At 44.5% G+C, this 12,647-nt stretch overlaps 1 protein-coding gene across 1 annotated transcript in view; it reads right to left on the bottom strand.

The window, feature by feature from the left end:
* The window catches only part of LOC124597261, a 143,134-nt gene that overhangs the window by 97,955 nt on the left and 32,532 nt on the right, over positions 1-12,647 (bottom strand). The window contains exons 4-6 of the mRNA XM_047135927.1: positions 10,546-10,709; positions 9,186-9,302; positions 8,998-9,113 (exon numbers count right to left, since the gene is read on the bottom strand). Coding sequence (XP_046991883.1) covers positions 8,998-9,113; positions 9,186-9,302; positions 10,546-10,709 — 397 coding nt within the window. The remainder of the gene's footprint in view (positions 1-8,997; positions 9,114-9,185; positions 9,303-10,545; positions 10,710-12,647) is intronic.

The raw sequence follows: 12,647 nt of genomic DNA, 5'->3' as shown, positions 1-12,647 counted from the left end.
AGACACTATCCATTCCATTCAACTGCTCTTCCAAGTCCTTTGCTGTCTCTGACAGAACTACAATGTCATCAGCGAACCTCAAAGTTTTTATTTCTTCTCCATGGATTTTAATACCTACTCCGAATTTTTCTTTTGTTTCCTTTACTGCTTGCTCAATATACAGATTGAATAACGTCGGGGAGACGCTACAACCATGTCTCACTCCCTTCCCAACCACTGCTTCCCTTTCGTGCCCCTCGACTCTTATAACTGCCATCTGGTTTCTGTACAAATTGTAAATAGGCTTTCGCTCCCTGTATTTTACCCCTGCCACCTTCAGAATTTGAAAGAGAGTATTCCAGTAAAAATTATCAAAAGCTTTCTCTAAGTCTACAAATGCTAGAAACGTAGGTTTGCCTTTCCTTTTTCTAAGATAAGTCATGGGGTCAGTATTGCCTCACGTGTTCCAATATTTCTACGGAGTCCAAACTGATCTTCCTCAAGGTCGGCTTGGACCAGTTTTTCCATTCGTCTGTAAAGAATTCGTATTAGTATTTTGCAGCTGTGACTTATTAAACTGATAGTTCGGTAATTTTCACATCTGTCAACACCTGCTTTCTTTGGGATTGGAATTATTATATTCTTCTTGAAGTCTGAGGGTATTTCGCCTGTCTCATACATCTTGCTCACCAGATGGTAGAGTTTTGTCAGGACTGGATCTCCCAAGGCCGTCAGGAGATCCAATGGATTTGGTGCTACAAAAAGACTCATCCATTCGACTAGAGTATATCTCCTATATGAATGAAGATAGAAAGTTGTTGTTAATATTACATTATAAATAGGATTATAAAGTTTTTATTTAAAAAATCCGATTTTATAACGATATATCTTTTCCAACCTTTATTACTTTTAGGATCATAGTTTTCATTCACCTTTTACAAATTAAAAATGTGTACGACAAAGAACCCGGCGATACTCAAAATCGGGCCAGACTTTTGACAACACGTCTTGCATTCACTTTAGTCGTTAAGGTATGTACACAAAAATAATCATGAACGACTCGATCAGGCGACCTTGGAGACCAATACTACCGAATTTTGACAATTACCGTTATTTACTGAAATTTTCTGTGATAGTCCAGAAGGAAAGAGAAAAAATTATCGTGTTGTTTGTGGTCCAATAAATAGATCGAAAAGTCTTGTTCTTCGATTGTCCTTCAAAGTTTTTACGTTGTTTGCTGATGAATTACGTTAAGTGATTAATATTGCAAGATCACAGGGGCGAGATAAGCTATCGCAAATGTGAAATACTGGTACATTAATTAGCGGCAAAACCGCTGAAATGTCGAATGCAAGCATGCAGACGTGCATGCACTGTATTGCACAGGTGTCGCGTGTCAGTTTGTGGGCTGCATTTCCATGCCTATTGCACCTTGTCGGTCAGTAGAGTTTTGGTTAATGCTGGTTGTGGATAGCACTGAAGCTGCTGTCCGATGATATCTCGTAAGTGCTCGAATGGAGACAGATCTGGTGATCAAGCAGGCCCAGGCAACGTGTCGACACTCTGTAGAGCGGAATGTGGACATCGTTATCTTGTTGGAAAACACCCCATGGAATGCTGTTCATGAATGGCAATACAACAGGTCGAATCACCAGACTGACGTACAAATTTGCAGTCAGTTTGCGAGGGAGTTCTCCTGCTGTCATATGAAATCGCATCCCAGCCCATAACTCCAGGTGTGGGTTCAGTGTGAGTACCACGCAGAGAGGTTAGCAGCAGGCCCTCAGCTGGCCACCTTCTAACCAACACACACCCATCACTGGCACCGGGGCAGAACAGAACCAACTTTCATCGGAAATAATAACAGACCTCCACCCTGCCCTCCAATGAGCTCTCGCTTGACCCCACTGAAGTCGCAAATGGTGATGGTTTAGGGACGGTGGAATGCACGCTAAGAGGCGTCTGGCTCGGAGCCGTCTTTGCAACAGTTCGTTTTGTCACTGTGCTGCCAACTGCTGCTCAAATTCCTGCTGCAGATGCAGTACGATACACCAGAGCCGTACGCCAAACACGATGGTCTTCCCTCTCGGCAGTGCCACGCGGCCGTCTGGAGCACGGTCTTCTTGCGGCCATACATTATCGTGATCATCGCTGCTAGCAGTCATTTACAGTGATTACATTCTTCCAAAGCCTTTCTGCACTATCACAGAAGGAACAGCCAACTTCACGAAGCCCAATTACACGACCTCGTTCACAACCAGTGAGCTGTTAATAATGGCGTCTTTGTCGCCTTGAAGGCACTCCTGTCTAGCATCAACTCACCATGTCCATCTCAAAGGTAACTAACATTCACGACCATAACAATGCGTATTTAAAGCAAACCTGATTTGTATCCTCATAGAGGCGCTACTAGCGCCACTCTTATGCGACTGGCGTGAAATTTGAATAGACGTCATCTTTCAGATGTAGAAACACGCCTAGCAATTTTCGTTTTGTTGCACAACTCCTTCTTGGTGTTGCGATCCTTCTTTCCGTCAGTATACTTAGACACTTACATATTTCCGTGTTGAAACTAGCTTACCGAACAAATCATTGTGCTAATAAGATTTTAGAGTACATGTTTGATGTTGAAACATTTGTTTTCCATGTAAAGCGCAGAAGTTAAAACTGAAACACACTACACCAGTCAAAATAAAATAATAAGCAGTCGTCAGTTTCTGACTTCACCTGTAGCTGCTCTCTCAGTGTAGCTGCACTAGCCCTCTGGTTTGCACCAGGGGACATTATTTTCTCGATCAGGTTATATTCAGATACAGTTTTTAGCTGTCTTTCCTCATAGTGTCTTCAGAGTTCATCTCACGAGGCAAATTGCAATGTCAGAATCCATGGTATACTGAAGGCACTGGAGTAGGTAAGATGCCTTGGCAGCAAAAAGTTTCTCATCCTCTCTGACGATCTCAGTGCCTTGTTTGTGTTTAAACCCAACGGACCACCACTTAACTCTTGAGGTGTTCATAATGGTTCAAATGGCTCTGAGCACTATGGGACTTAACATCTGTGGTCATCAGTCCCCTAGAACTTAGAACTACTTAAACCTAACTAACCTAAGGACATCAGACACATCCATGCCCGAGGCAGGATTCGAACCTGCGACCGTAGCAGTCGCGCGGTTCCGGGCTGAGCGCCTAGAACCGCTAGACCACCGCGGCCGGCTCTTGAGGTGTAAGCAAAGCATAATGGATCGCATTAAACTCACAGTAATTATCGTTACGAACCACAGACACTGTTCTGGTTTGGTGCACAGGAAATTTTGACATATTCTTAAGATTTCGCTGGCGTAATATACACAATGTCAATAGCAAAAAAGTTTCGCCGCATGTCGAAAATTCTCTAACATCATCAGGAAATGTATTTTCCTAAATTTTCCGTAAATCTTAAAAATAAACAGTTGTATGAATGAAAACAGAATCAAAAGAAAATGCTACTCTTCCAGAATACATTGATGCCAGTTTCATCTTTGCACTTACATCGAGTAGTTGAAGAGAATTTGACAGAGCTGAACGAGACGCAAGATTACATGTGGCAGCTGCCCCCCCCCCCCCCCCCTCCCCCAACCACCGCTTGCACCCATCGAAATGTCAGTTTTAAAGTACTTTCTACCAAAATGTAGTAAACATTATATTTCAGAAGACTTTTCCAGATTCAAGTGCACCAAGAAATCTGTTTGTGGTGGCTTATCATGTAATAGTGAAAAACCCAATACAGAGCCTTATTTTTATTTGTCCTGAGTACACATGCGGCAAAACTTGACTTACTCCCATAGACAGCATGGTGCCACCCTACATATTCCACTTGGGCAGACTATAATTCAGTATTTAATTTGTTCAGAAGAGCCGTAATTATCGGCAGTAAAAGGCGCTAAATTTTCGAAAATTGTAACACGTGGAAGGAACGGTATCAATAAATGCATACCGTTACAGCAGTGTACCAGCATTAAGGGACTACGGCTGCTACTAAGGCGACTTATGCGCATGTGTATCAGTGCCCTCCCTCACATGGCCAGAAAGATGTTACATCAGTCTCAGTCAACAAAGAGCCTTCAGATGTAGGTGAAATGGCAAAATTCATTGTTGAACTCATTGTGTGAAGTACTAGCGTGTAAGAGAGTCAAAATGGGGCAAACCAGTCTACCCCCGAAAATTATTCTGCCGTACATGGTGATCCAAAACGAAAGAATAGATTTCATTTGTTTAATACAAACAAACTGTGAAGGAAAGAAACACATTGCACATTTCACTGGATAGAGGAAAGCTCTAGTTTTATGATCGCACAGAGCCATATTATACTCAACATGAGCATCAACCGTTGCTCGAGAAGTATCGAAACGATAGTTCATTTCATTCCTCTATTGAATCGACAGCTTCAACAATCCGAATTCTTCAATTTCTCGGTTCTTGAACGGTAGCTGCCATAGATGGGACAAAGACTGTCCTTTTATGTACATCCACAGAAAAAAATCGCAATGTGTTAGGTCTGGTGACCTGGGAGGCCAAAAACAATGAACGAGATCTTGTTCAGCTTTTCCAATCCTAAGATAACGCCGCATTTCAAGATGAAAGAGAGACGGGGTACTATCCTGCATTAAAAATGAAATTGTTGAAATCTTCGTGAAGTTGAGGAAACAACTAATTTTGCAACATGTCAAGGTACGACATTCATGTCACAGTTTACTCTAGAAAAAAAAAAAAAAAAGGTCCATAAGCTTCGCGAACAGAAACGGTACAGAACACCAGGAATTTGTGACGCCCAAATTCTTACATTATGGCGGTTTACTTTACCCGATAGATGAAACGTCGATTCGCCCGCAAAGTAGAGACGTTCGGAAAAAATGTCCTGTACCATATCCTGGAGAATTTAAATGCAAAATTGGTACCCTCTGTTACGGTCGACGTTAAGTATTTCCTACAGTAACTGCAACTTGTAAGGCTTCATACTCAGGCATCGTTCAAGCACACGCCACACTGTTGTTTGAGGAAGTTGAAGTTCCCGGGGTGCCCATCTTGAGGACTTCCGAGGGGTCCATGAGAAAGCATCTCGGATACGCTCGACATTTTCATCTGACGTGCGTGGACAACCAGTGCTCTTCCCTTTTCATATACAACCAGCTCCCAAGAACTTTTGTATGCCAATCACAAATCTGCTTGTGTAGAGACAGGATCTTGCTGAATCGACGGCGGAATGCACTTAAAATTCAACAACGGGTTAACTTCGCACAAACTCCAACCAACACACAAAAAGATTTCTCTTGTGCTGTAGTCCAACAACAGTGCAGCTGTGTCAAAACTTTGAACCTTCCCCTATCCAGTGACACGCGCTATGTGCTATCTTTTATAGTTTGTCTGTGATAAGCAACTGAAATCTGTTCTTTCTTTTTAAATCACTCTGTATGGTAAGGTTTCCACTCGTAAAAGGACGGGTTCCACGATAGTGATGCCTGATTAGACTCAAAGGATAGAAGAGCCGTACACGATGATGGTCAGGTGCTGGACAATAGGGATTGCCGGCGCGCTGAGTGGGAAAATGTATTGTTTCCCGATGGGTCCCGTTTCATACTTCCTACAGTCATTATGTCATTCGCAATCTGGTCAGCGAGTAATGATATGCAGCATAGCAAATAAACGCCAGATGTTGTGGTCTGGTGTGCCATTGGGTGCAACATGCGATCTTCACTCCATTGTGTTGAGAGAGAACTGACTAGCAATCACTAGATAAGGGAGGTTTTAGAACATGAGTTACTGTCATGCCACCGGGTCGTATATGGTGAAGAATGTACACTTCTAGATCTACATCTTCATGAATACTCTCCAAATCACCCTTAAGTGCCTGACAGAGGGCTCACGGAACCGCCCTCACAATTACTATTACTCCAATCTCGAATAGCGCACGGAGTAAGCGAACATCTATATGCTTCTGCGCGAACACTGATTTCCCTTATTTTACTATGATGATCGTTTCTCCCTATGTAGGTCTCTGTTAACAAAATATTTTCGCATTCTGAGGAAAAAGTTGGTGATTGAAATTTCGTAAGAACATTTTGCCGTAACGAAAAACGCCTTTGTTTTAATGATGTCCACCCCAAATCATTTATCATGTCAGTGACACACTCTCCCCCATTTCTCGATGGTACAAAACGTGCTACTCTTCTTTGAATTTTCTCAATGTAGTTCGCTAACCCTATCTGGTAACGATCCCACACTGCGCAGCGGTACTCCAAAAGAGGATTGACAAGGGTAGTGTAAGCAGCCTCTTTAGTAGGTCTGCCAATAAAACGCAGTCTTTGGTTCGTCTTCCCCACATTTTCTATATGTTCATTCCAACTTAAGTTGTTCGTAATTCTAGTTCCTAGGTATTTAGTTGAATTTACGGCCTTTAAATCTGACTGATTTAACGTGCAACCGAAGTTTAACGGATTCCTTCTGGAGTCGTGTGGATGACCTCACATTTTTCATTATTTAGGGTCAGTTGCCAATTTGCGCGCCATATAGATCTAGTTTCTAAATCGTTTTGTAATTTATTTTGATCTTCTGACGGCTTTACTAGACGATACACGACAGCATCATCCGCAAACAACCTAAGACGGCTGCTCAGATTGTCTCTCAAATCGTTTATATAGACAACGAACAGCAGAGGACCTATAACACTACCTTATGGAACGTCAGAAATCACCATAAGGCTTTTGACACTGTTCCCCACAAGCGGCTTCTAATTAAATTGTATGCCTGTCGAGTGTCGTCTTAGCATGTGGGGCTAAGTAATATGTTCTCCCACTCTCCCCGGAAAGTGCTCTTTCGAAATTTCAACGGTAAACTACTCCGCGATGCACAACGCCTCTCTTGTAACGTTTGCCAATGGAGTTTATTGAGCATCTCCATAACGCTCTCGCGCCGGCTAAACGGTCCCGTGACAAAACGCGCAGCTCTTCGTTGGATATTCTCTATCTCTTCTATCAGGCCAACCTGATAGGCATCCCAGGTAGATGAATAGTACTCAAGAGTCGGTCGGACAAGCGCCTTATAAGCCATTTCCTTTGTGGATGAGTTACATTTCCTTAAGATTCATCCTATAAATCTAAGTCTGGTATCTGCTTTTCCCACTATTTGTTTTAAGTGGTTATACCACTTCAGGTCGCTCTAGATAGCTACTCCTAGATATTTTACGGTAGGTACTGTTTCCAGTGGTTTGTCATCAATAGTGTAGCTGTATAGCAGTGGCTTTCTTTTCCTATGTATGCGCACTGTGTTACATTTATTAGGCGCAGAGAAGTACAGAGGAGGTAATTTTACGGTATAGCGAGTTCTTCGTGGTTAGGGTGAGGTCCCTTTACACTGTGGGGAACAAAAGTCATGGAATACCTTTTAACATCGTGTCGCACCTACTTTTGCTCGGCGTCGTGCAGCATCTCGAGTGGCATGGTCTAACATCTTGTTGTAAGTCCCCTGCAGAAATATAGAGCCATGCTGTCTCTATAGCCGTCCACAATTGCTAAAGTGTTGCCATTATAGGGTTTTTTGCACGAACTGACCTGTCGATTATGTCCCATAAATGTTGGATGGATTTCAAGTCGAGCGATCTGGGTGGCCAAATCATTCGTTAGAACTGCCCAGACTGTTCTTCAAACCAGTCGTGAACAACTGTGGCCCGGTGACATGGCGCATTGTGATCCACAAAAATTCCGCCGCTTTTTGGGAACAAATGGTCTCCAAGTAGCCGAACACTATCATTTCCAATCAATGATCGGTTCAGCTGGACCAGAGGACCCAGTCCATTCTACGTAAACACAGTCGACACCACAGTGCCTTGTTGACAACTTGGATCCTTCGGCTCCGACGGCCCGTGTCGATGATGTTTCGTTGAATGGTTCGCACGCTGAAACTTGTCGATGGCCCAGCATTGAATTTTGCCGGCCGGAGCGATGTTTTAGATTTGATGTTTTACCGGATTCCTGATGTTCACGGCACACTCGTGAAATGGTCGTATGGGAGAATCCCCACTTCATCGCTGTCTCGGAGATGCTGTGTCCCATCGGTCGTGCGCCGACTATAACACCACGTTCAAACTCACTTAAATCTCGGTAACCTGCCATTGTAGCAACAGTAACCGATCTAACAACTGCAGCAGACACTTGTCTTGTATAGGCGTTGCCGACCGCAGCGTCGTATTCTGCCTGTTTACATACCTCTGTATTTGAATAAGCATCCCTCTACCACTTTCTTTGGCGGTTCAGTATATTTGGCTTGAACTTTTTATCATTAGTCTTTTATCTTACGGTCTGGCAAACAGTGACTGCGTGCGAGTTATAATTGGCAATTTCTTCCATCACTGATTATTGTTCACTATTCAAATTAATTGTTGCGTAATTAAATTCTTTCTTGGATTAATGTAATTCTGTTTGTGTTAAATGGATTTGTCTGCTGTACCAATGAATGAGCTGTATCGAATCCCCATGGTCCAGACCTTCGTTGTTTTCTTTCGTGATCAAATTAAGAGCCCAAATCTTCGCACTTCAACTACCTTCTCTGATTTTGCCTCTAGAGAAAGAATGCGCTGCCACCCCTGCCCAGATATTCAGACACCGATTGGAACTGTCCCAAGCAAAGTTGAAGCCACGATGTACACACTGAGTTTGATGCGAACTGATTGTTCTCCGATTACTTTTGATCAGATAGTGTTGTCTGGCAGTGGTTCTGTGAAAAGTTTACCTTCTATTTAAGCATGATGGTTAAAAAGAGCTTTTTTTTTTTTTTTTTTTTTTTTTTGAAATTTGTAGTAAGGTCTTATGGGACCAAACTGCTGAGGTCATTGGTCCCTAAGCCTACGCACTACTTAATCTAACTTAAACTAACTTATGCTAAGGACAACACACACACCCATGCCCGAGGGCAGAATCGAACCTCCGACAGGGGGAGCCGCACAGACCATAAAAGATGCCTCAGACCGCGCAGCGAAAAGAGCTCTTACCGCCGGTTCTTGCGCTTGTCCCAGCCCATGAGGAAGTGCAGCGGCTTGGGCGTAACGGCCATGCCGGCGGCCGCCATCAGCTCGTCAAGGGTGGGGCAGCCCTTGGGCACCGACAGCTGGGGCGACGCGGGGGGCGGCGGGTTGGGCCGCATCTGCGGGGGGCGGCGCAGCTGCGGGGGCGGCGCGGCCGTCGCCAGGTCCGGCTGCGCCTCCTTGAGCAGGCAGTGGTCCGTGCACGACGCCAGGATCATATCCAGCTCCTCCTCCTCGGGGCACTCGCGGCTCGGGCAGGGGCTCCACCACACCTGCGCAGATGGGAGGAACAGACCAGTCGCCAGTACCGCACCAAAAGTAGTTCATCCTTACGGAAATGCATACAGGAGGACGACGGTTCAAACCTGCCTCCGGCCACCCTCATTTACGTTTTCCGTGATTTCCCTACATCGCTTCAGGTAAATGCCGGAATTGTTCCACTGAAAGGGTTTGTCCGACTTCTTTTCCCCATCCTTCCCTAATCCGATGGGAGTGATGATCTCGCTGTTTGGTCCCCTTCTTCTAAATATCGTCAGTTACTTTACAATAAGTTCGATGACCAACTAAAAAATATCGCGTGTTTCTTATGCAGTAAAGCCAACGAAATGAAGCAAACTCTCACACATCGACAACATCACGTAGAAATGGCATAATACACACAAAAAACACACTTGAAAATGGGAATCATTTCCCGAAACGCGTCATGTGAAAAGCAAATAAAGAAAATCGTGACTGGCAGCAGAAGAATTATTTATAAACAAACCTATAACTGTTGTTGTTGTTGTTGTGGTCTTCAGTCCAGAGACTGGTTTGATGCAGCTCTCCATGCAACCTATAACTATCCTTTTCATATTACTATTACATCCCATCCTGGATTTTCCATTGTTTGACACTGTTTTTTTAACCTGTCAAGGAGATTAATTTCAGCGTGAACTGCTAACTAGTTGTTTAAACAAGGAGCTAAGGAAGCGACTAGCTAAGTGCTTAATATGGAGCGTGGCCTTGTATGGAGCAGAAACATGGACTTTGAGAAAGCAGGATGAGTAGAGAATTGAAGCTTGTGAATTGTGGATATGGTGTAGAATGGAGAAGATCAGCTGGACCGATAAGGTGAGGAGTGAAGAAGTACTGAGGAGAGTTGGAGAAGAACGGAGGATGCTGCTGACGGTGAAGAACAGTAAACTAAACTGGTTAGGATAAAATCTAAGAAGAGATTGCCTTCTAGTAGAGGCAATTGAAGGTTTCGTTCCGGGAAAGAGAGGGAAGGGCAGAAGAAGGTTCCATCTGCTGTATGATGTCAGCAGGCCACAAGGAGGGTACCAAAGAATGAAGAGGAACGCAGAAGATACAGAAGCATGGAGGGCTATGTAGTCAAAACCTGCGGCAAGGCAGACAACCCAATGGTGATGATGATTACCTGTCAAACTAAATGACTATTATGCATTAATACGCAGCTTTCGTTCTTTAAAGTGACTAAATGACCATCCCATCCCGGCAGATAGCCTGCCTACTTACCTCCACCTTCCCCGTATCCGGATGCCTCATGACGTAGGCGGAGGGCGTGTCCCCCGGCGTCTCCATGTGCGGGATGAGCATCAGCGAGTGGTGGAAGGCGGCGTTGAGCACCAGAGCGATGATCACCACCGGCTTGTACCTGCCGAACTTGTCCACCAGGTAGCCTGCAACAGCCGCCGGCCACGCCGTCACAGGCGTGCGCGCCGACTCCGAAAACCTACTGTCCACAGATAATCATCTAGCACCACTGAACTGTAGACTAGACATTCTTCTGTCTCCCAGTAGCCACGAGCTGCCTTGTGCAGCCCTTGTTCGCTCACCTCTCTTTACTGTCCAGTCAATTTAAGTTTAGGAAGGTAAAATTTTATTTTTTCCTGTTGCTACGAACTCTTGCTACTGAGCGATGCTCCAGTACGGTATAGGCCAGTGTTGAATGCTGAGTTTTACAGGATTTTTTAGGTCCCTGTTGCCAATTGTTGATGTATTTGCCTGTTTGCTTCTGTCCCACCTCTCACCACGCGATGTTTCAGAGTTAACGTTAGGACGTTCAAACTGCACGGTTGGCCGTGGGGCGTGATGGGAGTTAGTACGCGTTCTGTGATTTGGTTTAGCGAAGAAGCCCACTTTCATTTGGATGGGTTCGTCAATAAACAAAATTTGCGCTTTGGGGGCACTGAGAATCTGCATTCCGCGATCGAGAAGTCTCTTCACCCTCAATGAGTGACTATGCGGTGTGCAGCGTCCAGTCACGGGATAATCGGAGTGATATTCTTTGATGGCACAGTGACTACCGAACGGTACGTGAAGGTTTTTGGAAGACGATTTCATCCGCATGATCCAAAGCCACCCTGGTTTCGACAAGATGTGGTTCATGCAAAGCGAAGCTATACAGAAGCAGGAGAGTGTTTGCTGTCCTGGAGGAGCACTTTGGGGTCCGTATTACGGGTCTGGGGTATGAAGAGGCGACTGGCATACGCCTCGATTGGCCGGCATATTCTCTGGATCTGAACACATGCGACTCCTTTTTGTGGGGCTATATTAAAGACAAGGCGTACAGCAATAACTCCAAAACCATTGCTGAGCTGAAAACATCCATCCAGGAGATCATCGACAGCATCGATGTTCCGACACTTCAGCGGGTCATGCAGAATTTCGCTATTCGTCTGCGCCACATCATCGCCAATGATGGCAGGCACATCGAACATGTCATAACCTAAATCCGAATGTCTGTAGTGACGTTTACATGTTGAATAAAATGTGTGTATGGAGTAATTTGTTACTACAAGGGTCACTCCAAAAGAAATGCACACTACTTTTGTAAAAATACAGTTTTTATTCTGCATGTCTGAAAGTTTTACAGTGTGTAGATACATCCTTCCTGCTTATTTTAAAACTTAGTTCAACCTGTTCCTGTGAGTGGCGCCTTCACAGCATGTCTTCAAGATGGCTGCTACGCTTGACGTTCGTCAGAAGCAAAGTGCTGTCATAGAATTTCTGTGCTGTGAAAACGAGACAGTGGGAAACATCTACAAGAGCTTGAAAAAGGTGTATGGAGATGCTGCTGTCGATCGCAGCACAGTTAGTCGGTGGGCAAGCAGGTCACACGATGAAAGCGGGCACGGCAATATTGAGGATTGTCCTCGCAGTGGCAGGCCTCGTACTGAACACACTCCAGACAATGTGCAGAGTGTTAACGAATTGGTGACTGCTGACAGACGTATCACGGTGAACGAATTGTCACGCTACGTTGGGACAGGGGAAGGAAGCGTTTGCAGAATACTGAAAGTGTTGGCGTTAAAAAAGGTTTGAGCCAGGTGGGTTACCAGGATGTTGACAGTGGCTCACAAAGAAACAAGAATGGTGGAGATGAATTTCTTGGAAGAATTGTGACAGGTGATGAAACATGGCTTCATCATTTTTCACCAGAGACGAAGAGGCAATCAATAGAGTGGCATCACGCAAATTCACCCAAGAAAAAAAATTCAAAACCACACCTTCTGCTGGAAAAGTTATGGCTACGGTGTTTTTCGATTCGGAAGGACTCTTGCTTGTGGACATCATGCCAAGTGGAACCATCATAAATTATGATGCATATGTGACGA

This window comes from Schistocerca americana, chromosome 1 (assembly GCF_021461395.2).
Source record: "Schistocerca americana isolate TAMUIC-IGC-003095 chromosome 1, iqSchAmer2.1, whole genome shotgun sequence".
In the NCBI taxonomy this organism is placed as follows: domain Eukaryota; kingdom Metazoa; phylum Arthropoda; class Insecta; order Orthoptera; family Acrididae; genus Schistocerca; species Schistocerca americana.
This window is presented reverse-complemented; position numbering and strand designations above follow the sequence as displayed.